At 38.7% G+C, this 27,466-nt stretch overlaps 1 protein-coding gene and 1 long non-coding RNA gene across 2 annotated transcripts in view; one reads left to right on the top strand and one right to left on the bottom strand.

Annotated features, from left to right (window-relative positions):
- The window catches only part of LOC121902256 (fibroblast growth factor 4-like), a 32,158-nt gene that overhangs the window by 3,599 nt on the left and 1,093 nt on the right, over positions 1-27,466 (top strand). Inside the window, exon 2 of the mRNA XM_042419512.1 lies at positions 17,326-17,429. Coding sequence (XP_042275446.1) covers positions 17,326-17,429 — 104 coding nt within the window. The remainder of the gene's footprint in view (positions 1-17,325; positions 17,430-27,466) is intronic.
- Positions 1,817-5,985, bottom strand: LOC121901289. Its single transcript, XR_006097227.1, has 3 exons — positions 4,319-5,985; positions 2,875-3,078; positions 1,817-2,767 (listed from the first exon to the last, which is right to left on the bottom strand). It is a non-coding gene; the product is annotated as an uncharacterized LOC121901289 (long non-coding RNA).

The following is a 27,466-nucleotide window of genomic DNA, read 5'->3' as shown; positions in this document are numbered from 1 at the left end:
AATGGGGGAAAAATTTTATAGGCGCAAATGGGCGAGGCCTATATCAATCTAATCAGCATCATCCAAGGAACGTCCTGACCAAATATTTTTTGATAGGTCTTACGGTTCATGAGTTATTAGCCAAAAGGCTAAACGTGTAATAACTGACCACAAGGTGGCGCTAGAGGTACAATGTTTTAATATGTTTAGCACTTATTTAGTGTGAATGCTTTCAGCTTTCAGCATTCACACTAAATATATGAAAAGGAAGTCAATCACAAGAAATGGTGGTATGCACAATGTAGATTTCAACACTATCAGCCTTGTTTTTCCAATCAATTGGATCATACACTATTTGAAAGACAGTGCCCCATGGTAGCATAGCCCCAGTTAGTTATTGGAAAAATGTGGAGGTCTAAAATTTGTATTATCTTATGACTATGATTGGTTTAAAAAAAAAAAAGGCATTGAATATGTTTTTCATTTATGTAATACTGACTGAATTTTTAACTTTCCAAAACTTTGCTAATCGATATAAGGGCCTGTCAAAAATATAGAATGGTCATAAAACACATTAAGATTAAGATAAAAAGGATAGTTTATATTTTTTGAAGTGGTGTTGTATAAGGTACTTATCCATATTCAGTATATTACCTGCAGTAGATTTGGGTCGGCACGTTCCCAGTTCGGAGAAGCAGACAGGAGTACAGGCACAGAAGCTAAGCAATGTACTTTTGTGGACGGGACATATTTTAGTCACCTTAACAAAAGGCCCACCTAAAAAACACAAGATCAGTTTAAGTGTATGCTATATTTAGAATATTTTCACCGCTTTACCTTGCCATCAGACAGCCCTTTCCTTTGGCACTACATCTTCTCAACCATATAATTTCCATATTCCTACAAACGCTATGTACTATGCTACACTTGGTCAAATCTCACTCCAATATGTGAACAGCAACTCTTTCACCTTCCTTCTATTCCTTAACCCATTTACATTTACAGAAGTTACAGTGGCCATGAGAGCAAACCAAAGAAAATAAATGTTTACACTAGGACTGTCACAATATCAGATTTTCACAACATGATTATCGTGGCCAAAAGAATTCATGATAACGATATTATCACGATATCAATAGGAAATAAAAAAATAGATAAATAATGCTATCAGTCAAATCATCTTTAACTTTGTTTAATGTGTTTTTTGCCTCTTTTCTGGCAAATGAATTATACTCAAAATATGAGTGTAGGGAGGTGGAGAGAGAGTTGGTAACCATAACTGTACAAGGTTTGAAAGGAGTTTTAACACACTGAAGTATAAGGTTGTTTTTTCTGCCTGAATATTTTTTTTAAAACAGATGCCTGCAGATGACCTATAGCTGTGACTTATTAGCTGTAAAACACAATGGGACCACAGAATGGAGCCTTACCTTGTCCAAGTTCAAATTTAATAACAATACCACAGAAAATGAATATGTCTAGTTGGGTGATTCTCACGAAATCTTGGTTTCAAAGATTTGAAACATGAAATCTTTAAAAAGACTTGCATCAGCAAATTTGCTTTTTAGGCATTAATGACAAGGTCTGAATTGTTTGTGAGTGTTAATTTAAAAACATTTACTGACAATTTAACACCTTTTTGAATATATTTTCCGAAACAAGTCCTTAAAAAACTCATTACCGCAACAGTCTGAAGACCATTAGGAAGCTAATACATTTTCACATTTTTAAAAATTGACAGTAAGAATTAACAGTCATGCACAGTTACTTGAAACTCTGAAATAAAATATATTTTTAAATTAACATTTTTATTTGATTTTGACTTATTTCTCTCATTACCACACCTTCCACAATCTAAAACCTAATATTTTTAATATTTCATTGAAACCTGACATATTTTCAAAATGATGTGACAAACCTGAGAGAACGTGTATAGATTCTGAATATGCATTTGAAAGCAAGCTACTATTTTTCCATTCATTTAATTAACATGTAATGAACACCTGTTGCAGCAATGATAGACAGGTTTCAGAAATTAGGTTGATGATTTCGGTAATGATAATAAATATAGCAAGACTGAGTTATGGTTAAAACATTATAAAATTAAATGTAGATAATAAATGAGATAACATTGGCATAATCATGGATTCAAATCCAATCAATTTCATTTTGTAGTGCTTTAAAAGTACATAACATACATAGGCTAAAAACAGAGAACACATAAAACACATACAAAAACATTAGAACAGGGCTAAACAGGGCAACATTAGAACATATGCTAAAAACACACAACCCATTTTACCACGGGACTGAAAAATTACCTTAGGCAAATACTACATTCTGATTTGTCAATACTTGTCACATGGGGATACATTAATTCTGAATAACCATGCTAACAAGAACAGACGTGTACAATTTGCACACAGCTAAAATATCAAACAAATATAAATGCATATACTATACTGTGCACGCCATACACTTCTAATCCATGGAAGCAGTCCAGTTAATTTGGGAACAGGTACTGTTTTTTCCCCCAATGTTGATTAGTTGTGTCTCATATACATTTCCCTTCCAATTTCTCCTTCCAGTTTCAGTGTTTTACACACGTTTGTTTGTTTACTTTGCCCAGATCTCAGGCAACACACAGATGTGTCGAGCCGAGAATGTGACAGTGTGGCTCTGGGATGATGGCTTTTATGTTGTCAAAGTAGTACCTGATGGATGGAATGAAAAATGTGTTTGCTCCAGCACAGCTCATGGTGTCGACCTCATATTGACCATTGACAATCTGGAAAGAAAGTACAATAAAATAATAAAATAACAAAATATATAATAGGACTTAGGATTTATCATCAACAACATAAAGTGTCCATATCACCAGATATTTCTACATACCTGTGTGATGGTGCCAGGGAACAGTTCTCCGTCATATTGTACAAGGACCCACTTTCCCACTTCCAAAACTGGTCCAGCATTCTCCTTTTCTGACTCCACATTGTCTCCGAAGTCAAATTGTTTTGGACTGAAGCATCCACAGGCAAAATCACAAAAGCAGGACACTTATCAGGTGTGGATAACGCCTGGTTTTGTTGATATCAGCTTAAAGAGAAAAATTGTAATTTTTGGTGAAATTCAACTGAGACATTAATCTCAGACATACGCATCATCCATTATTTGATAATAGTATAACATACTCAAAGCCAAATTATACAATAAATAGTTCCGACCAAGTAATCTGATTGGTCAGCTAGACATTTAGAATGTGCATGCTAGCACACCTAGCCATGCTCAAATGAAAAAAGCCTCATCACTAAAAATGTTACTCCGCCATTGATTAGAACTATAGACCATGATGTCACACTAACAACAGTTGCTTCTGGGTAGACGACTGGTGGTTCATATGAACTGCAGAGAAACTTGTTTTGTTCTGTTGTCATTTTCAGCCGTAACTGTAATGTTTGAAGATATATAGCTAAACATGGTGGTCCGACATATCTGACATTTCTGCTGGGTTTGTTTTATGTACTGTGTTGCTTTGCTAGAGTTGTTGGTTTGTTTTGTTTTGTGGGGGGGATTGAAAACCCGGAGCGGAGTTTTGAGCTGTCTTTCTTTTATGTTTGTGAAACTGGATTGAACTGAACTGATTAGGGGTTATGGGGGGGGGGAAACAGACCCTTTACCGAGTGAACTGAACTCTGAGACTGTGGGACAAGTTACACACACACACACACTGAAAAACCCAAACCCTTCTCCACACTGTCGTTACCCGGCACCCACCATACACAGCAAAACTTAACCACTTTCCCTTCAGTTGAGAGTATATCTCATTTCCACTCCTCCATCAGCTGTGCTGGTGAGTTTGTGACACAGCACTACTAGCTTAAAAATGTATGTGAAGTTTGTGGACGTAGTAGCTAGTAGCTCAGGACTCATTAGCATGGTGCAACATCTAATGCCTGTATAAAGAATACTATTATTGAAGGGCTGTTTTGTATGTACAGATCTTTACACTCGCATCAAATACTGACGAAACTTCTAGAATTCCATGATCCAGTATCTGTCAATCTTAAGCCATCTCTCTTTTAGAGTTTGTAGAATATTTCCTTCAGGTAAGTATATAAGTTTCTCTCTTTTTAGTAACATCCATTATACATTCATAACATGAACAGTAATTAACTACATTTCAATACTCAATTTACTTCAGTTTTAAACCATCTCTTACTTACAGTTTACAGGGTATTTCCTCTAGCTAAGTATAAGGTACATTTTTCTCTTTTTAGGTATAGTTACTTGAGCTTATTGACATTTAGTTTGAATATGTTGTTTTTAACTGACTCACCTGATGAATTTTCATTGTCCCAGGCACTGCCTTCAGGTACAGCGGTACTAATTCGTCACTTGTTTTGATGTCTTCCTCTGTTATTTTGAAGAGCCTCGCAGATGAATTGAGATTCAGCTGCTCAAAGAGGGTGTCGGCATCTGGTATGCTGGTACCATAGGACACAATTCTGTCAGCCAGGTTTACTCCATCAGGAGCACTCTTTCCATGGGACGTTACATGTTTAAATACTCGCTTGAACGGCACTGATGAGGCTAGGTAAAACTTGGTTCTATTGAGATAAATTAGATGTGGGCCAGCTGAGAACAGGCTGACAGCGATGCAAATGACTCCACCCTGCCCCCACTGAGATAGATAACTCCAGTATGGAGGGTTATTTGCTGGTTGCCACCTCCAAAGTGAGTTTCTTTCATTTCCCTGGTGTATTTGCAAGCATAGTTCCCACTGTAGTCTATGTGAACCATTACATCATGCTGTGTCTGGGGCTCTCTTTATCTCCTCAGTCTTTCAGACTGGTGCTTGATATTATAAATGTGTCTGGAGAAATTTGAGAGGTGGTCCCTTCTGAGATCCAACAGCTTTTCAATGGTGGTATGCCTTTTCTCAAGAAACACATTCCTCACTTCATTCTCGTCAGTGAATGCATCTTTGCATTTCTTTATTGGTACAGATTTAGCGACCCACTCCTCCCATATTATGATGATCCAGTGTTGTGTGAAATGTCTTATACTTGCAATTGCTGCATGTCTTGTACATGCAAGACATGTCATCGTCACTACACATACTGGCCTGTACAGTGTCGCTTGGGGATGGTGCAGCTTCTTTATCTTCAAGCCAAAGTTTTCATGCGTTTTGCGAGCACATGTTTCTCTGTCTGTGACTCTTCACTGGCCAATCCAAAATGGCTTAAGTTTAAAGAATTGAGCCTTGGAAAGGTTGTGCCTGGGATTCTCAGACAGAAATCTTTGGAGATTTGCCATAGTGTCCGTTAAGGCTCTCTTACGGAATATTTGGCCTTTTTTCCGAACTTCTCCGGATTTTCCATTTATTGCAGTGGAGACATCATCTTAATAAAGGAAGCAGATCACAAGTGTGCACGTTAGTCTTCTCTGGCTGATATTGAGTAATGTTCTCTGATGACCTCTCTTTGTATTTTTCTTCTGGACCTCTCTGCCTTCAATGTTGACAATTACTTGCTTCATCTTGGCCACCATCTCAAGTCTTTTCAGTCTTTTCTTTAGGTTGACCATCTCTTTGGTCCTCTCCAGAAGCTTCTCTTCTGTGTAGCGCAACTTTGACCAATTTTTGCTGTGTTTTCTTTCTTCTGTTCCTTTTTTTGGGTAACGCCTTTGGGATAGATGCCGTCATTGGTCCTGGTGTCTGTATAGATGTCTCTTTTCTTTTAGAAGTTGAGTTGATGGCAAGGACATTTACCTGCTGAGGTGAAAATGAATGTTCTCTTGGGGAGGCTGTGTCTTCTTGAAGACTTTAAATAACTTCTTCATTTGCTGCTTGAACATCTTTAAGTGTATCATCTTCCTTGCTTGACAGTGTTATGTCCAATACAGCTTTTCAACCGTATCTTTCTCCTGTAGTACCTTTTTGAGTTGTTTTTTCTTCTTTTCATGTTGCTTCTTTGTCAAATCTTAAGTTTTCTTGATTTGACCATTTTGCTTTCATTTTTGATATCTGAAAATGGGAAGGAAGCATGACATGAAATGAACATTTATCAAAATATGGGAGAAATCTAACTGTTATGGACACATCTTATAGTAGAGACTGAATGGCTTACTGGCCGTGTGTGTGTGTGTGTGTGTGTGAGAGAGAGAGAGAGAGAGAGAGAGAGAGAGAGAGAGAGAGTATCCTACAGTAGGGGCTGAATGGCTCACAGACTGTGTGTGGACATCCTACAGTACAAACTAAATGCTTACTTATTGTGTGTTAGAGCATGTGGGCATACGTGTGTGTGTGTGTGTGGTGGACGTGTGCACATGCATGTGTAGACTTCATAACACTGTGGGGTATTGACTTCCTATTATAACTCTTGCTGTGACCTTTCCAACCCCTAACCTCTCTCTCTCCTTCCTTCTGTATTCTTCCAGCAGTTCTGGGTTGCTGTAAACTTTTTCTCTGAATTTTTTCAGCCTAGCTTTCGCCAAAGCTTTCTTTTTTCTTTCAGTCACTTGCTGACTGTCTGCAATGAAACAGGACATAAAGCAAATTATCAAAAGTTAGTAAATAAGCTATAAATTGATAGTTCATAACATATATTTGAAAATATAGTCTGTATGATCAAATTCTCATTACCGAAACAGAAATTCTCTCTACCACAACTGGCCTTAAATTGTAGCGGTAAGTGAGAAGGGTGTTTTGCTAACAAAAGAGAAGCCATGATGACTAATGCAATTTTTTACTCAATGTATATAATTAGACATAATGAAGTATATAAGTATATATTCACAAAAACATTTTGAATCAAACTTTTTTCTAAATATGGAAAACTATCTGTATCGGTAATGATAATCAGTACTGTCGTGTTAGCAGTCAGACAAGAGAATGTTTAACTTTTAACTAGAGAAATATAAAGAGATCAGCTTACCTTGTAGCCATCTTGAAGATACTGGCAGATGTGTTACTTCATTCAAAATCAAACTTTATTTTAAAATCTTTGTGGGTGTGTGTGTAAACAGTCCTCCAAAAATGTTGCAGAGGATGAGAACACCAGTCATGGACACTTAATTTTTTCATCATTTTTTCATTATTATTATACACAAATATTCAGCTAGTAATGTTACTGTCATTTGAAAACATCTAGTAGAACATCCATTTATTATTTTTTTAATATTTTCATTTTACTCTGGTTAAATTACAACATACATTCCGACAGCTGGATGCATTGTGGTAATAAGACTTTCAGCAGAAAAAGCAATAAAATACAAAAATAATTGATTCAAATGTTAAAATTATTCTTTGTGAAAGGTAGAGAACACTACTGTCTTTATTATGATATTTTGTTATATTACTAAATTACATGTTTCATATTTGCCATGGTATTTTAATGATTTCATGAGAATGACCCAGGTGTCTTCCAAAAAAAGGAGACAACAAATAACCCCTGCCTCAGAGTAACTGAAGCATACACAAGTGCTATGGTGGAAGAGCAGTTCATATAAAAAGTAAATCACAGCAAACTATTTATATTTACATAATTTCCATGTTCTGGCTTTATAAAAAGCAATAAAGCATATGGTTATTTCCGGAATTTCATTGGCTATTTGAAGTGCCAGTCATCAGCAGAATCTGTTCCTGTTGGCTCGGTTTTTACACGAAAGAAGGGGGGCAGGTACTCAATGTGGACTCTTGTTGGCTATTGTAGGTTGTGGACAGGACATGGAAGCTTCTATTGGGTCAAGTGATGTGTCAATTGAAAGGTCAGAGTGCAGCCGCCATTTTAATACCAAACTGTGGCCAATGTTTACATGCTAACGTGGTTTATGACGAAGAATACGTTGGAGGATTAGGATATCTGCTGGCTAATTTGAAATGATGCAACAGCCGTTCGTGGATATTTACTGATGTAATAATATGTTTTGGACTAAATATTTTACTGGATTAGATCGACTGGACCCTTGCCAATGTAACAAGACCGTTTTTGTCTTGTCTCCGAGTTGTATCAGTCAGTGGAGCAATATGAGTCTTCATAGGTGAATCATGTGAATTTTATAATTGTTTGTTTGTTGGTGGCCTGACAGAGGCGTTGATTGTACTTGCTGTTGTGATTGTATCTTGAAATGGTTTGCAATCACAAGAATCTTCGCTTTCCAAAGATGTGTCGCATGAGTACCTACTTATAGACAGGAGTTGTGTACATAGCATAGTTTTGTAGTTAACAGTGTGACGGCCCATGGACAGGCCATGAGAACGTTAAGGGGTTTTAAGAGGCGCTGGATATTTTCTCAATATTATCATATGTGTATTATGAACATGATATCAGCATTTCATTTTTTAAATATCACGGTTATTGTCAATACCAGTATATTGCATCACCCCTAGTTTAAACCAAGAATTTTTAAACAAAAATTACATACCAGACCACAGCCCTCTCTATTTTTCCCATTCCGTCTTTTTCTGCCTTTCTTTTAGCATTCAGTCTCTGGCATATCATCTTTGCTCTTCTTGATCTTACTTCTCTCTCCACCTCCCTCCTCATTTTTCTACTCCACAGTCTTGGTTCTTTTACTCCACAGTCCTTTTACTTTACTCCAGCACTCTCATCCTCTCCATCATCATTTCCTTCCTTGCCCTCCTCACCTCCTCCTGCCTGCTCCATCTCATCCTTTCATTGCCGTCCTTCCTCCATGTTATCATCCTCTTTATCCTGTTCCACCATCCAATCTCCCTTTCTCCTCTCGTCTCCATCCTCTCATCCGCTCTCTTTCTTATCTTCTCCCTCTGTCACTCTCCGATCCACACACTCACATGCGTAATGCTCTGTCTTGCCACACTTAAAACATTTAAACTCAAGGAACCTCTCTGAAAATGTGCCGTCTTTATGCAAAGTCTGCACACCTGCACTTGTTGGTCATGAATGTCCCTAAAGTATAGGTTTTCACGGGTCCACTCAGTTCTGAGGAACCAAGACCCAACCTCGTACCCGAGTCGGACCACGTCCACATTCTACTCAGTCTATCTGGGTTGAGTCGGGTCTCCTTTGGACCCAAACAGAGGTGATACTGAGCACACCCTGTATCAGTATCAGCTCTGATCATGTGGTACGTCACAATCACTGTTGGAGAAAACGGTGTGTTTTTGAGTGGGAGGAGAATGTAAACTATGAAGTGAAGAGAATCCATGCAAGAAACAAGTAAAAGGAGAACAAGGAGGTAAAAACAACTGGAACATCATGTTTTATGCAAATAGTCAACAAAGATGAGAAAAAGGTTCAAACAAGGGAACTGAAGATGATTTTTAGTTATTATATGTTATAAATCTGTGCTTGGAGCATATAAACATTTCCGTTTCTATGACTTTACATTTGTTCACCACCTGCACAACACCTGTATGCTGGATTTTGGAGTAAATATAAATGAATACACTATTTATTGTATTTTAGATTACATTTGTGGTGTAAAAATTACTTAAAACTGGACTCTGGGACTCAACTGGTAACTCACCCACTGCAGAGTGTCCTGTAAGAACTTAACCAGAGATGTCTTACTTTACGAACCACAGGAATGTTCATTGAAGTTGCATATGGTTGTTTTGGGTTACACTCATAACTTCAAAAAGTCTAGAAACAGGGAAATAAAACAGTAAAAGTCTGTTCACAGCCGTTGCGGTCCTTCCTCTGCAGCTGCCCGAGCACAAGTGAGCGAGAGGGCCCAATACACTGACTCTCAACATTGATTGGGCAAGTGTCTCAAGCCAGAGAGACTGATTGGTCCAGTGAAAGGAACACATGAACATCAATATTCATGAAGGTTTTTGCATCAACTTATGGTTGAATGTGGGCGTGCAGACGGTGGGATATGAGGCTGATCCTTATGCACACATTTCCAGGTGAACTGTGATTTATAAAGGGAAACATGCTTAGATTAGTTCATACGCATGGTTTTATAAGTCAGATTTTTTTCGGCACAGCCAAATGAAATAAACAAAAGAGTAATGAAAATCTATGATTAACCTGAACAAGAAACTCCTTCAAACAAACACTTTCCTGCTGTTCTCTTACCACTCATTTTCTGATCCATAAAGAGGGCCTGTTCAGGGTGGTATGGCCATAAGCGTACATATACCACCCAACATACCTCCTAGGTCACTCACTGTGAAGGGACCTCTCTTTTACACTCCTTTTAACGGTGTGGTTCAAAGCCTTACAATTATAAAACATGCATATACATACAGCACATTCATATATATGAGCTGTCATTCAAATGCAGTTTTTTCCTGGAGACAGTGTTTCCCAATTGCTATTAGGAAAAATAATTTTTGTGACCCTCTTAAATTTGTATTTGTATTGCTAAATAAAGTTAAAGAAATACATCATAGGATCATACATAGATATTGTCCTTGCAATGATTTATTAAATACAGTACATTTAAAATGGACATTTCCCCAACCTGTTCATTTTGTAAAAATGAGAAAGAAAATTTGATCCATTTATTTTTTAAGTGTCCCTATACTGCCCACCTCTGGAGAGAGATCACTCTGTTTATCTTCAATTATTAAAATTATTATTATTGTCATTATTGTTTTATTTACATATGTTTTAATTTGATAATGTGGCCATAGTATAAGTGAAACACTTCATGCCAGTTGCAGGGGAATACAGCCTATCCTAAGATGCATTGGCACGCCCCGGATGGTCACCAGACTTAACAGAGAAAACCCATAGACAAACACATTCAAACCTATAAACAAAACAGAGTCCATTTAATCTAACCTGCATGTCTGTTCTCTGGAAGCACAAATATCAGAAAACTTACAAACTTTCACAAGGCGGCTCCAGGAGGATAGCTCAGGCTCCAACCTTGGACCGTCCTTCTGTGAGCCATGCTAAAAACAATTATAAAATGTGGAAAAAGTTACTTTGTGAAACAAATAGTGCAATGTTTACATTTTCTGCTGCGATTTAAATATACTGGAAAATAGTAAAACAAAAATATAGCCTCAAGCAGCAATGAGCAGGGTCCAAGCAGATTGTGAACATTTGGATGCTTGTTTCTTATTTAATTGACAAGAAGCACAACCTTTCTTGAAAATAATTCATCATGGTCATCACTATATGCTGATGCTCTATTGAGGTATATGAATCTACTTTCAGAAGCATTTCATGTAGCTTATGATCTTCAGTGAAGATGTGTTTCACATGACTACATTTGTTGCTATTTTGATAAAAAAAAAAAAAAAAAAAAAAAAAAAAACAATTGCCTTGTATAATTGAAATGGATTTACATATTGACATTTCTTTAACAACTTAATGTAAATTGATGATTAAAACTTCACCTTGATGTCAATGAGTGACATTATATGTGCCTGAGTAGTGGATGGAATTTGCAACCCACCTGCCTATGTTGGTGTTTCTAGGTCTTACGGTTTTTGCTGCACAAACACTTTTAGCAGAGAAAAAGAAGAAGAAATTTTCACAGGGTCACAATAGGCAAACTTCAACTTAATATGACCTCAATAAGCATTTGTAGATATACCACATACATGAATTGCTACATTGTTGGCAAGTAGGACTTGGGGATTTAAACCCTGGAGCTTTGTATCCACAGAGAAGATGACTTACTGACTCCACTACTGGGGAGTAGGGGTGCGCTGATCGATCCTAAAAAATATCAATAGTGCAGATACTACATTTTGTTCGATTTTAGCATCAACAGGATCAATACAAGTTTCACTTTCCCTCTTCTACGTTTTACCCATTTCATCAAAGAGAAGAACTGTCAGTGCAACATTCTGTTATCGTGAACAGTGAACACATCTTAGTGCATGCACTCTTTGCCTCTCCACTGTTGTTGTCGTGTCATGTGTGCACTCAAACAATGAACATGCGCAGTGCATAGCACACCGCAGTGCGCACCCTCACTACCGGCACCAATCCGACACATGAATACAGTGATGGCTGAACGAAAGAGGAGTAAGGCGAGGCTATAAAAAGTGGAGCTATATTACAGCTGTCAATGAACACATTGAATACACAAAAAACATGAAAAAAAAAGAACTCTGAGCTTCAACAGAAAAGAAGGGAGGAGGACGAAAATGCCTTAGACAGACGCCCAACACAGAGACAGTCTTTTCAGAGAGCAAGGAATATCAAGGTATATAGTATATAGTAGTGAAATTATTATTAAGTAAGCACCACAGACCTGTTGTCATTCAGTGACTTTGGAGGATTGTTTTATGGCACAGGTACAATAATGGAATACTTCCAAACACAAGGAACCCTATGGAGTTGAAGAGACAACTTAAAAATAAAACAGAATATATCTGCCAACTGTTCAGCTGGGACTTTTCCTTTCCTTAACCCCCCAGAAAAGTTTCAGGACCCTACCCCTGTCAAAGTGCACACTGTTCTGCTCACAAACAGCATTTTTAAAAACTGACAGCTCCTCGCTAAAATCATGGACATTAAAACGATTACAGAAAAATTTCAGGTCATTTGAAAGGGCACAATCAGGCCATTAAGGGAGATGAGACACTTCTTGGACTGCATCCCCATCATGGATTTCACTCCATCCCAAGCAGGGCGTGAATTTCCAGTACTGAGCAACTTCTCTACTTCATCTTTATAATTATACTTTCCGATCTTAAATTCCTTTTTAACTTGTTTTTGAAGTTTCCTGTACCGAGTCACATCACCTTGGTTAAAACTAATATTCCGCTGGATAATTGTGTTTTTGGCAGATTTGGAGACCCATGGTTTATTATTTTGATAAATGGAAATTGATTTCCAGGGAATGACCAAGTCCTCACAAAAAGTTATATATACAGACACAGTCTCTGTCAGTTCATCCAAATCAACACGAACGTTCTCAAACAAGTCCCAGTCGGTACAGCTGTAACAGTCCTGAAGGCATTGTAAAGAATCCTCAGACCAGACCGGAACTAAACGCCATTCCAGCTTGTTTCTCTTCAGGACCAGTTTGTAGGACAAAACTAAATAAACAACGTTGTGATCTGACATACCAAGTGGAGCTCTATGATGGGATTTGTAAGCTCCCTTCACAGATCCATAACAGAGGTCCAGTAACCTCCAAGTCCAAGTAACATACGGGTAAAAAATACCCAAAGACTTTCCTGGTTTGCAGTTATTAAAATCTCCCATAGCAAAGTTTGGTGCATCCGGCACTATTCCCTGAAGCTGTTGCACTGTTTTAATCATAGCCGTGTCAACATTAGCCTTCAGGTGAATATAAACAAGCGTGACGAATAACTGTGAAAATTCCCTCTGTCAATAAAAGGGACGAAGGGATAAGAGTTCAATGTCGGGTTCAATGTCGGGTGTGTACAGTGTCTCCAGTAACCACAGTGTTACTCAAGGCAAAATGGTACTCCAAAGCCCTCAATTTCCAAGTTGGACTGTGAGTCTTGTTCTTTTAGCCATGTTGTGTAAAGCAAGAAGACAAGTGCTGTTTACTCCGTCAGGAACTTGACATTTGCCCGAAGCTCATCAACTTTGTTGTGGAGTGACTGGACACTGGTAAGGATCACTGTGGGAAGGGATAACCAACACAGGCCTTATCTCTTGAGCCTTATCTAGCCTTAGTGTATAAATCAAATAAAAGTAGTAAGAGGACACACCCCTGAGGGGAGCCAGTAGAAGATAAAAGAACATTGGTTAAGACGCCATTGACTCACACTTTTGGAGATCTATCAGTTAGAAAGTCAACCAGGCAACATATTAAGCCAGGGTCAATGTTATGGATGCTGGTAACTTGATCTGCTAAAATGTGAGGTTGAATACAGCTAAAAGCTGAGGAGAAGTCGATAAAAAGCAGCTGTACAAAGTTCTTTGCACCATCCAGATGACCCAGGACCATGTTAAGTAGGGTGGAATCCTCAACACCCCTACCTGCCCTGTAAGCGAATTGGGTCCAATTTTACCTGAGTTGCACCCAAAATAAACAGAGTGAGCAGCATTACAGACAGCATCCAACAGTTAGAGATGAAAATGGCAGGTAGAACAAAAGATGGGAGAAACTAAGTAGTCAGTGTCAGTGTCCTCAACTGAAATTCTAAAACAAAAAACAAACAAAAACAAAAAAAGGCTTCTTAATCTGATTAAAAATAAGCTGACTTCCAGACAGACTTCCAGTTCTCCAAGTACCATCCTGGCAGAACTAACGGGGATGCTGATGGTCTCTCACACATGCCCTTGGATATATAGAAGTACATGAAAACCAGCACATGAGCTGTCCTACCTGTGGTCATGACTCAACTGTACAAAAATTGCGCAGTAAATTCAAAATGGCTTACTTCCTGTTTGACTTAGCATATTGTCACTAAGAAGCTTTTATAAGCTGTCACATTATGTCACATCTGCCTACCAAATTTTGTACATATAGATGAAACATACCTGGACAGCTCCTCCATTAAAATTTTAGGGGGAGCTATTGAGCCCCTTGCCCAACCCTTAGCCCGAGACCCATATCAGACAACAAAATATACCCCTTCTGATGTGTGTGCCAAGTTTCGTGAGTTTTCAAGCATCCCTAGCCCCTCAAAAATAGTGTTCTGTTTCATGATGATTATTGTATCGCCATGGCAAAAGTTTTTGATGAAAACACAAAAGCTTCACTATTTAGCATCATTAAGGTCTTACAATTTATGAAACAAACAAATTTTAAAATGTAAAAGTATAGGGCCTATATCTTTCTGTTGCCAGTAGGTGGCGCTATAACTATGATTCAATAATGGCCTGTATGTGTCCTCAGACTGGGACTCTTATCAAACATGTGAAATTTGGGAAAGCTCTGACAATGTGGAGTCAAGTTACAACAGTTTTTTTTTCATGTTGAAACATCGAAATTCGCTGCATCACCACATCAACGGCATTCAGTGAAAACTCACAAGCTTCACAATATCCCCAAGTTTTTTTCTTAGGAATTTATACTATCAGTATGCAGACTGCCCCACTAGGAAAAAAAGACGTATTATGGAACTGTCAAGGATGCCTACACTGCATCTCTGCTCCCACCACTAGGAACATCTGACCACAGTGTGGTCTATCTCTGCCCTGTCTATCAGAGGCTACTAGAGAGGGAGAAGCCTCAAAAAAGGGTTGTCAAAGTGTGGAACAATGGCAGTATAATGGCTCTGCAGGGACGTTTCGACCGCATATTGTGGGAGGTCTTTAATAGCCCTGATACTAATGATCAGGTTATAGAAGTATCTGACTCAGATTCTGTGATACCTACAAAGACCTTTAGAGCTATAATATGTAATTATTCCACATTAAAATGTCTAAAAACGATTAGACCTGTGTTATATATAAAGTCGTGTATTTACAGTATCCCAAATGTTTCCAACAATTTTCAAATCTACAGAGATCCATAATTTTAATCAAGGTAACGGTCTGTTTCATTTGGTCACCTGTCAATGGCGTCATACCCCTTCTACCAAAGACTATACGCGCACAAGATGATAATTATCTTGTGTGCATGCATCAGCATTGTGGTTGTCTGCCACTATGACGTCTATAAAAAAGGGTACACGCACACAAGTTAATATGTCAGCATTGTGCTTGTCTGACAGAAATTGTCATAAATTAACTTTCATTCAGTTTTAAGCCACATTTTTACAATAACCTTTTTAGATCTTGGTTGTTTTTAAGTATATCTTTTAACTGAATGAAGGCTTTTATTCATCAGCCATCTGGATCTTAAGTTATCAGAGAAACAAGCTGAGCAAACATTAGCAGCAGCTCAGCTAGCAGCCCCTCTAGACGTCCTGTGACCACTGAACAGCGTCGGGGAAACACTAAATTTTAATGTGAAACTGCTTGCAGTGTTTTTACTGGTTTTAATCACTGGGTCTGATAGTTTTGGAGAGGAGAAGACCTCTGCAGATAATTGTGCTTCCGGTAAAAACCTCCTGAAAAATGAACACTGAAGGAATCCTAACCGGGAGAAGCTGGTTGTTCAACAATGAAGACAAGAACTCCCATGATCCCATGCTACTCCACAACGTCATTAAACTCTGTCTTTTGTTATTGTTTTGACTGAGAGACCCCTAACGGCAGAAATTACATATTGTGCATTTAAAGTTTATCCTAGCGATAAGCCTTGGGTGTCTAACAAATTAAAGAAACAGCAAAAAACAAATTAATGAAACAGCTAGAAGGGACACACAGAGATAAATAAAAAAAAAAACAAATACAGCTGGACAAGTACAGCAAGATGTAACAAGCTACAACCAAAAGATAGAGGCCTCTCCGGTATCTGGCAATCCCAGAGAGGCATAGCAGGGAATTAAAACCATAACCAATGTTCGACGCAAGGGCACGGGAAACCTACCCTTGTCTTGCAAGGTAGTGAGGGACTGGAGATTGCAAATCAGCTCAACACCTTTTTTCACTTTGAGAGTGGCAACAGTGCTGAGGCTGACACTGTGATGTTGGAATTGTTGTGAGAATGCATATCTTCTCTTAAACACCTCTAAAACAAAGGAAATGTCCATTGATTTTAGAAAGCTGCAATCCTCTAATCCTACTTTTATCAATGGGGATCCAATACAATCTGTTACATATTACAATTACCTTGACATTGTGCTCAACCATAAGCTTAAATGGGACCTGTGGACTGACCTCATAAGCACTCAACACAACAAAGAATGTACTTTCTGAAGGAATTGCTATCTTTTAATGTCCACGACAAAATGCTCCAAATGTTTTACTGTGCTTTTATTGAAAGTGTTTTAACCTTCTGCATCGGATGGTTTGGCAATGCTACTGAGGCACAGAAGAAAAACAATAACAATGGCCAGTAAACTGTTAGGGATTATGTTACCCAGTATGTAATGCATCTACAGGGAAGGCAAACAACATTGTGGGTGACAAGAGGCAGACCCTTGCCTCCACATTTCAATTGCTGCCATCTGGGCAATGATATTGCCCCCCTCTGTTTACTAAAAATAGATCTCAGTTTATTTATTCCACAAGCCATTAAGTTTTTAAACAGGTAATGCACTGGCACCTTATTCCCCATGCATTTTGACTACTCCTTCCTGGTCACAAAGGATGTCCAGCTGATCTGGCCGATCCTCCTCCCCCTGGTGTGTGTATGAGTATGTCTATGGGTGACTTTTGTGATGGTGTAATGAAATGCCTTGCCATTGTGCTGCAAACCAATTTAAAGATGAATAAAGTATCTATCTATCTATCTATCTATCTATCTATCTATCTATCTATCTATCTATCTATCTATCTATCTATCTATCTATCTATCTGTCTGTCTATCTAATAATGCTATATGCTGCTGTTCATTTTTCACATTTCATCCCAGGCCTTCTAGAAATTTCCCCAGTAGAGAGAGGAGTGGTGACTCTGTTTGGGGTGAGAAGCGGCCTCTTCATCGCCATGAGCGACAATGGGAAACTCTATGGCTCGGTAAGAACTGATCATGACTTGCTAATTTGATGACTTAAGACATAATGTGTGAACTGAACTAGAATTGTCAACATTTCTGCACAGATGTAAGTTTTCCACAGCTTGTATACAATATGGATACTGGGGTAAAGTCAAACCAAATCATCTCCATGCTGGGATGTGTCAGGTCAGGTCACTGGTTTCTATACATCTCAGGGACAATGTGGCAGACTTCAGCACAACAATGTTTTCACCCCACTCCAGGTTCCAAATAATAACAATAAATTTTAATTAAATCACGTATCACTTTGTAATCATTGATAATCAAACCAGTTATATGATGCCTAAGTAGTTCCTCCAGACAGCTTTTCAAAAGGCGCACCATTAAATATCTAAGCACATTAATTACAGTCAGTAAATTAAAGTTCACTGTGTGCTGATGTGCAAAAGAGAGCGAGAGAGACAGTTGTGTGCAGCATATGCTCTCACTCTACAGTACCTGTAAGCTGAGTTGGCTTTTACACACAGTGACATGAACAGTTATTACCACTGTAGGTGTAGGAGGTGTGAAGGCACAGGCATAGCTCTATGAATGCTGAGAGGTTTTAAGCCTGTGACATTTGTTACCCCACCCTGGGAGAAAAAATATGAATTAGCAGCTTGACTGCCTATGTATGAGATCAGTCTAACCATCCATTATAGCTAAACCATTACATGATGCTAGAGTGTGGCCAGACATGTTGGAGATGCAGAGAGGACTGTTTCCTCCAGGCAGATGTGCCAAACAGTGCACTGTTAAATTAGTTCATCACTGTAAAAGTCTGCCCACCAATGCACAGGAGAGAGGGAGACAGCTGTGAGTTGCACTATCACTGTAAGCTCTGGTTTTGCGCATAGCTGATTTTGTTTTCGGCACAAAATGAGGCATATAATTGAAGTTCTAAGTGTCTTGGTAACTGTGGAAGAAGTGTTCAGATTACACACGTTGTGTCCAAGGAGTGTTTACACCAATCACTAAAATCATCTACCACTGGACCATGGTCAATGTCATTGTCACTCAGCAGGGACACAAGGACATCTGCAAACTCAATGATGTGTCTGCCCACATAATGACACTGACACTCATTAGTGTATAAATCAAATAAAAGTAGTCAGAGGACACACCCCTGAGGGGAGCCAGTAGAAGATAAAAGAACATTGGTTAAGACGCCATTGACTCACACTTTCGAAGATCTATCAGTTAGAGAATCAACCAGCCAACATATTAAGCCACGGTCAATGTTATGGATGCTGGTAAGTTGATCTGCTAAAATGTGAGGTTGAATACGGTTAAAAGCTGAGGAGAAGTCGATAAAAAGCAGCTGTACAAAGTTCTTTGCACCATCCAGATGACCCAGGACCATGTTAAGTAGGGTGGAATCCTCAACATCCCTACCTGCCCTGTAAGTGAATTGGAGTGGGTCCAATTTTACCTGAGTTGCACCCAAAATAAACAGAGTGAGCAGCATTACAGACAGCATCCAACAGTTAGAGATGAAAATGGCAGGTAGAACAAAAAATGGGAGAAACTAAGTAGTCAGTGTCAGTGTCCTCAACTGAAATTCTAAAACAAAAAACAAACAAAAACAAAAAAAAGGCTTCTTAATCTGATTAAAAATAAGCTGACTTCCAGACAGACTTCCAGTTCTCCAAGTACCATCCTGGCAGAACTAACGGGGATGCTGATGGTCTCTCACACATGCCCTTGGATATATAGAAGTACATGAAAACCAGCACATGAGCTGTCCTACCTGTGGTCATGACTCAGGCTCTGGCTGTTCAGTTGCAAGCAAGTGTCCTGTGTCCTGTGAACTTCTCCACACTGTTAGCTGAGGAGAGCAATGAAGTCATGACAGTGGGGAAAGTCTTTAAAATGGCTCTAAGAGAGGCTGGAGGTGCTGAAATAGGTCATCTCAAACCATCTCATATGTCCAGAGGGTGGAAAACAAGCCTACAACAATGAAACAGCTGATCGGTTAAGAGAAAGACAAAACCTGCACATTGATGATTATGGTGTGTTGTATCAAAAGACTGCCAGCCAATCACAACTTCTCCCGCCTAAAAAGTTCCATAATCTGGTCTATAAGAAACTGCATGAAGGGATGGGTGATCTGGGAGTAGAGAGGGATTTAAATCTCATCAGATATCACTTTTATTGGCTTCATATGCAGGGGGATGTCATGCAATTTATCATGTGTGTGGAGCTGGGCCATAACAGACCAACCTCATCAACATCGTTACCACATACCTGTTCCAGCTGGTTTTCAATGATTTCTTACTTTTGCAGAAATGTAAAGGAGGATATCAATATATCCTTGTTTGACGGATCCCCTTGCACAGTTTGCTAAGCTATAACCCTCAAAATAAGGCCACCAAAATCGCTGCAGGGAAGATTTTTGGAGATTTTGTGTGGAGGTTTGGTTTCTCCACAAAACTCCACCATGAACAGGGCAAGGCGTTTGAAAAGAAAAGTATTAGCAGTAATACAGCAGAGGTAAGGGGTCCAGAAATACACCTGGTGTGTTGCTAGCCAATGGTGAAGGATTCAATAGGAGGGCACTGTTGGCCATGCTCAGAAATCTAACAGAGGCAGACTGGAAAGTCTCCCTGGCAAAGGGGGTCCATGCTTATAATGGCACATGTAAAGAGGCCACTGACCATGTTTGGCTTCACAGCAAAAGATCAATGCTGATCCCACAGAGAATAGGCTGAGAGATGGAGAGTTCGTATGAAAGAAGCTCACAAGCTGGCCTCTAAGACAGCCTGTAAAGAGTGAATATGGGGCAAAAGTCTTTATGACAGGAACATGTATGTCACATAGGTGTGTACTGGATGCAGAGTACTGGTCCAAAATAAATAAATGAAAAGAGAGTACTGGGGAAATTGAGGTAATTCTGGGAGATCAGGTGTATGTTGCATGAGCTTAAAAACAAATAAGAATATACTGTATATTTTTTGTTTTTATTTTGACTGTGTGGATGTGACCCAGGAGGGAGGGGTGGCATAATTGTTCTATACACTTCGTTCTATTCAGCGTGGGAGAGAGGGAGGGGTGCATGACATGACGGAGTGAGGAGGAAAATGCAGCATACAATGCACCAAGTTCAAGGTATTTACCCCAGAAAAGCCTATAATAGCCTATGAAGTTATATCATTATAGTTCAGCTTTTTACTAAATCATATGGTTCCTTTGTGGCCAGGTAGAAAGTGCCACCTAGAAGGCCAATTTGAATTCCTTGGCATTTGGACCTGTAAAACTTGCTCTATGTCACCAGTGTCTGTGCTGCTTGTTCTTGCATAATTTAATTTGCGCAACCATGTCTTAAAAATGTTCCAGGCTTTAATCAGTGTGTGTTTTTAATGTGCTTTATAGAGTAACTTGACTTGCTTTGTGTGACATTTATGACTTGCAGTACTGGATTTTGTGTGTGTGTGTGTGTGTGTGTGTGTGTGTGTGTGTGTGTGTGTGTGTGTGTGTGTGTGTGTGCAAGATGACTGATTAACATAAAAAAGAAAAAGGTATGTAACCCTTGTTACGATGTAATAACAGAGCACAGGTAAGTAATAGCCAATAGTAACAACTGGACCAGTAACAGAAGACACTAAGCTTTTAAGAGCCAGTATTTTGAACATCAATAATGACACAGACAACAATGGTTTGAATGTTTGTGGCCACTTGTTATTTCAAGCTGAAAGGTCAACATGTAATACAACAGTTCTTTGGAGAGAACAATGTATGAAAAATAACAAACTAAAATAATAAAGCCAGCAAAATAAAAATAAAAGATACCCTTTGTTCCCAAAGTTAGTCCTTATTGCGTTGGGGCCCTTTTCTGACCAAATGTCAGTGTATCACTGTTAATTTTAGTCCTACCGCACAGTTCGTGAGAAAGGAGAAACCAAGGAACCCTGCACGCATCTCAGGTTCAATACCAGTGGTTTGGTTCGGCTCGCCACCCAGTTCACACTGGGAATCTCTGAGTTTAGGGATCTGAAGCCTTGCAGGAGTCCAGCAGGAAGTAACGTCCCCTTTTTCTTTATGGTATCACCAAAAACCTGACCTAGAGACAGGCCAGATGAGATCCACATATCTCATTACAGTCATACTGTCTGCATGAATCATGTTCATTTTCTAATCTCCCATGAATTATTACCAATTAATAATATTATTTTATATTAATTAGTTCAAATCATGTTCTCTCCTTGCACCGGTAACAGTGAGAGATTGCACTAAATATTAACCTCTTTAATTACCATGAACATAAAATAAACATAAATTGCACGTAACACCAAATAATCATGCCAGCTAAGTGGCTAGGCTCAAGTTAACAAACTATTAGCATCACAAAACACAGTCTCAGATAGAGCACTATTAGCACCTTTTAATAGGTATCAGCGCCAATTAACATAAATATCAGCCCCTTAGAGTCATCTTAACAGGTTTTATAGTGTTTTCACTCACCGCTGAGTCAAAGTATGAATGAGCTTTACTGCTGGGCTACACATATATGACAAGGGACAGTACAAATGGGAGAAGCAAAAGGACCAGACAATAACCCAGACAAAACAACAACATGAACAAAAAATAAATAAATAAATACAATTTTGACTTAATACTAGATGCATGTGTGTAGGTTTGTGTGTGTTAATGTAGGTAGGTGATATGTGTGTATGTGTGTGTGTGTGTGTGTGTGTGTGTGTGTGGGTGGGTGGGTGGGTGGGTGTGTGCCTGAGAGCAGCATCAGGCAGTCATATATTGACGTTATATTGAGGTTGTAATGGTGTTATTAAAGCAACAAGCTCAGGAGGTAGAGGAAAAACCCTACTAAAATAATTATAGAGGCCAGGCAGGCTGGGCCACGGCAGATATATATATATATTTTTAGTTTGTTTGTTTTTTTGTTTTGTTTTGTTTTTTTTCTCATTTTTATGTATGTCTAAGTTATTACACTTTCCTTTCTCTCCTCCTCTCCTTCTTTGCTCTCATTGCTCATTGGGTTCTGCATGTTGAAGTGTCCTTGGGCAAGATACTGAACCCCAAATTGCTCCTGAAGGATGTGCCAGCAGTGTGTGAGTGTATGTGTGAATGATTAGAACCTCCTCCTGATGAGAGTTGGCACCTTGCATGGCAGCCTCTGCCATCAGGTTATGAATGTGTGTGTGAATGGGTGAATGTGACATGTAGTGTAAATTCATAATTCATCATCAAAATTGCAAAATATTAATAATAGTATTATTTTTTTAACAATAATAATAATAATCTTACCTAATATCTTATCTAATATCATCCTACCATTATTATTATCCATAATACCCTGCCAATAGTGGGCAAGACCTGCTCACAGAGGTGAGATTCAACATGGCAGCATCCTATCACTAGAAACAAACTTCAAACTCCGCAAAATATATTTCTAAAGAACTACTACAAAACATCCAGTTGGGAAACACATACATACCAACTACTGCCATAAACACACATCAGATTAACATCCCAGTGAAAGAAATAACAGACCTAGAAGCCTTCATCGACCAATATTTCCATAGACATGAATCCTGACACTGGCCCCCCAAAACAACCTAAACAAATGAAAGAAAACAGACTCATCCACTGATACAGATGATTTGGGAACCACAGAAATTGAGGTCAGTATCCTCTCCAGCATTAAAAAAAATAGACTTCATTCCACTACACAAAGAAATAAAAGATGTATGCTCCAGTCTGGAATCTGCCCACATCCATATCACAGCACCACTGAAAACAAACCAGGGATTGCAGTCCTCTGTCAAATCCCTCAATGAACAAATGCAAACAGTCACTAAAGGAAACAAACAACTGAAAGAGACTATTTTGGACATACAAACCCATAGCATGTGTGACAATCTCATCTTCTCAGGCATTCCCGAAAGAACACCGGACAAAACAGAATCATTTATCAAAGACTCCATGACAACTCTTCTCAAAATACTGCCAGACATCGTCAAAGACATTACTTTCCACCATCTTGGTACACAAGCAACAAAAACATCAACAAAAGACACTAATCAAAAGCAAATGAAAAGAATTGAAGGGCACAACTTTCGGACTCAATGATCAGTAACCACGAGAAATAAATGAGAGTTGAAAAGTACTGTACCCCATCCTAAAAGAGAATCCTAAAGCACACAAACCTCATGGTTGACAAACTGTATATTGATGGACGATTATTTCACAACTCCAAAACAACACCATGGCTCCTCTGAACAGACAGGAATGTAGTACATTACTGTGACAGCTAAATTACACCTACTGATATCCCTGCCTCCCTAAGCAGCATACTGGTGATGCATTTTCTAATGACCCCACTAGCTCTTTCCATTTTTTCTTTATCTGTGTGTTTTTTGTCTGCTCACCTCACTGTAGCTTTCTATGTGTTAACCTCTGTTTGTCTATGTTGTGTGTATGATCATGGAGGGTTAATGTTGACGACTGCAGATCTTTCTCACACTCAATCAGGCATTCTCTCTCTCTGTCAGGCACACATGCACGCACGCACACAGGCACAACCCCCACCCCACCCCCCCCCACCCAACACACACACACCTGTTCCTTCTCTCTCTCCCTCTATCTCTCTCTCTCTTTCTGTCCCTCTCTTACCATCCTCATCTCCCATCCAGCTACATCTCCACTCTTCCCTCACCCCTGCCCATGCTCACAAGTGTTCAAATTCAGAGTCAGACAAACCTACTCTACTAGGCAGATCGAGTTAATACATAACCATACAAACTCTAAACCTGGTGACCTGGAATGTGTGTGGCATCCATACTCAGGCTAAAAGAATCAAAATGATCAATCATCTAATCAAATTGAAGGCAGATATATACTTCTTACAGGAAACACATCTAACAAACTCAGAGCTACAATATTTCCAACCTAAACAATTCAAATATTCTCTTCAGCAAACAATAGTAAACAGAGAGGCACATAATCTTAACAAAAGAAATATACCCTTGATTCATAACTCATCTATTATTGATCCAGAGGGAAGATATATCATCATGAATGTATCTATAAACAACACAAAATTCACATATGCTAATATCTGTGGACCCAATAATGATGACCCATCTTCTTGCCATGCTTTTTTTCTTTATTGAATGAATCAATAAATATTATTATTTCCAAAGACTTATACTGTTGTAGACCTTATAATTGTTGTTCTACTTCTCTGTCCAGGTCTTCTCCCGGAATTGACCTCTTTTTGGTCGACTATTCATTTGCCCCAAACATCCACGAAACCACAATTAATTCCATCACATCAGTGATCACACTGCTGTCACTCTCACCATAAACATTCAATCATATATAAGACCCCCCATGAGATGGCGATCCAATACATTGTTACTTCAAGACCCTGACTTTAATACTCCAATAAATTAAGAGTGTGCATCCTTTATGGAGATGAAAAACTCTCAAGAAATGTCACTGTCATTACGATGGGAAACAGGCAAAACATCAATCAAATCAACTGCAACACAGAAAAGAAAAAACAATTATCAATAATATCAATAATTAAGTCCAGAGGTGAAACTGTCCAGGACCCACAGGAAATAAATAAAACCTTTCAAACGTTTTACAGCAACTTCTCCAGTTATGAACCTACTCCATCAGAAATAGAATCATTTCTAAACAACTTGGACCTAGCCACACTATCCAAAGATCTGGCTGATAGCTTAGATGCACCAATCACCCCAGAAGAACTCAATGAAGCCCTAAATCGCATGAAAAATCATATGGACTGAATGGATTCCCAGCATTCCCAGCAAAAAAGCATTTGACAGTTAGTTGGACATTTCTATTCAGTACTCTTTGTAAGTTTGGTTTTGGAGAGTCATTAACCAATTGGATCAAAATTCTTTACACCTTACCTGTAGCAACAGTAACCACAAATGGCATCACATCACAGAGATTCACACTTCACAGAGGAACCAGACACGGATGCCCACTTTCACCTTCCTTATTTGCCATCTTCATTGAACTTCTTGCTGCAGCAATACGACAAAGCAGTAACATAAAAGAATAAATAAGGGAATAAATGAATTCAGACTAACAATTCACAACATAAAAACAGTCTTTATGCAGATGAAATGTTATTGTTTTTACAAGAACCCTACATGTAATTACAATAAATTTTTAATCTAATTAGTAAATTCTATGTGGTTTCAAATTACACAATTAACTGGAGTAAATCAACCATACTCCCTCTCTCTGAAGACATGTGGGATTCTGCAACACAAGACCCATTCCTCCCCTTTCACACTGGAAATATGAAGTACTTGAGTATTAGCATTTCCTCCAGGCTGTCAGAGCTTTTTAATCTCAATTGCACCCTACTATTAAAAAATATTCAAGATGACTTCAAATGATGGACAAATCTCCCCCTCTAACTAATAGGACGAATTGCAACAGTTAAAATGAAAACCCTACCTCAAATTAACTATCTCTTCTCTATGCTTCCCACCACCCCAACAGACAAATGGTTCAAATCTCTCGACCCTCTAACCAGCCACCTCTATTGGAAGAATAAAAAACCAAAAATGTCACTCTCAACATTACAGAATCTGAAGAAGCCTCAAACTTCTCACTCTACTTCCTAGCAAATCAATTACAATACCTAATCAAATGGGTTCGACAACCCAAACACAATAACTCATGGATAGATTTAGAACATTCCCAATCACAGACCTAACTTCCCTACCCCAATCAATTAAAAAACTTAACCTCTTAAAAATACAGTAATCTCTACAACCCTGAAAGCCTGATGGAAAACTAACAAAATCACTAAATCATCATTAACACCCTGCAAGTATACCCCAATTTGATCCTGTACGATCCGGACCCTGTGTCTGGCAACACTCCCATTCATTTTCCCACATGGCAACACAAAGGAATCATTCACCTTTATCACCTACTTGAAAATAATAAATTCACAACCTTCAACATACTACAATACTCCAGAAGTACGGAGACATCAGCTCTTTCAGTACCAACAACTTAAATCCATCATTAAATCTAAGGTTAAGACAACCAACAACCCACTCAACCCCTCAAAACTAGGTCAAGAAATCATGAAGATTACAGACTCAAAAAGTAATCTCTAAACTCTATAAACTTCTGTCTTACTGAAATGACTCTATAATAATCCCAACCTCAAAATGGGAAAATGACCTATGATTCCACTGACTTCACAGAGAAAGGTGACTGCCCAAATGCAGTACAGCGAAATGGTATGGTACAATCTTGTATAGAGGATATTCTAGAAGAATACACAAAGTCACACCGTGGAGGAGGGGCCAACCCATTTAAGATTTGATAAACAAGGCACAAATTTGAAAATAATCTAAAATTCTCAAAGCTCAGTACATTGTATTTCTCCAGTACCCTACGGTGATGGAGAGTTTTTAGAGTTTGTTTGTATAAGGACTCAAGAGGTTTTATGGCTGTTTCTCCAGCCTGCCCCCAACATGTAATGCAATAAGACATATGGAAAAGAATCATAGTATGCGTAAATATCTTAGCTGCGTCCAAAGAGAGACAGTTTCTAATATGTCTAAAATTTGCTAAGTTGTACTTTATGGTTTTAACTGTTTTTTTAAATGCCAAACCAGGCTTTATCAGAGGTTTTTCACTGAAAATAGCTGTGTGCTGCTGCTGGAAACCCAGTTGATGAGAGTGCTGAGTTTCATGTTTCTTGAATACCACCGTTTATGAGTGAATGAGCTAGTTGTTGCCATGGGCCAGGCCACCAATTCAAAGTTAGCAAAACTGAAAACAAGAAGTTTGACTTTTCTTCACATGTTTAAAAAGGACTGGCATTTATATCTAACTGACATAGACCTCTGGTGCAATGCAAGTTATGACTCATGAAAGGTGGTGGCCATTATGCAGCCTCAAAACCTTGTAAGGTCAGGGGTGGATGGACTGCTTTTTACATCCCATTTCTTACTAATAGTAATGGTTGGTTTCTTTTAACCACAATCAT

The sequence above is a fragment of the Thunnus maccoyii genome, chromosome 8, assembly GCF_910596095.1.
Source record: "Thunnus maccoyii chromosome 8, fThuMac1.1, whole genome shotgun sequence".
NCBI lineage: Eukaryota > Metazoa > Chordata > Actinopteri > Scombriformes > Scombridae > Thunnus > Thunnus maccoyii.
The sequence above is the reverse complement of the archived record's forward strand: the minus strand, read 5'-3'. Positions and strand labels throughout refer to the sequence as shown.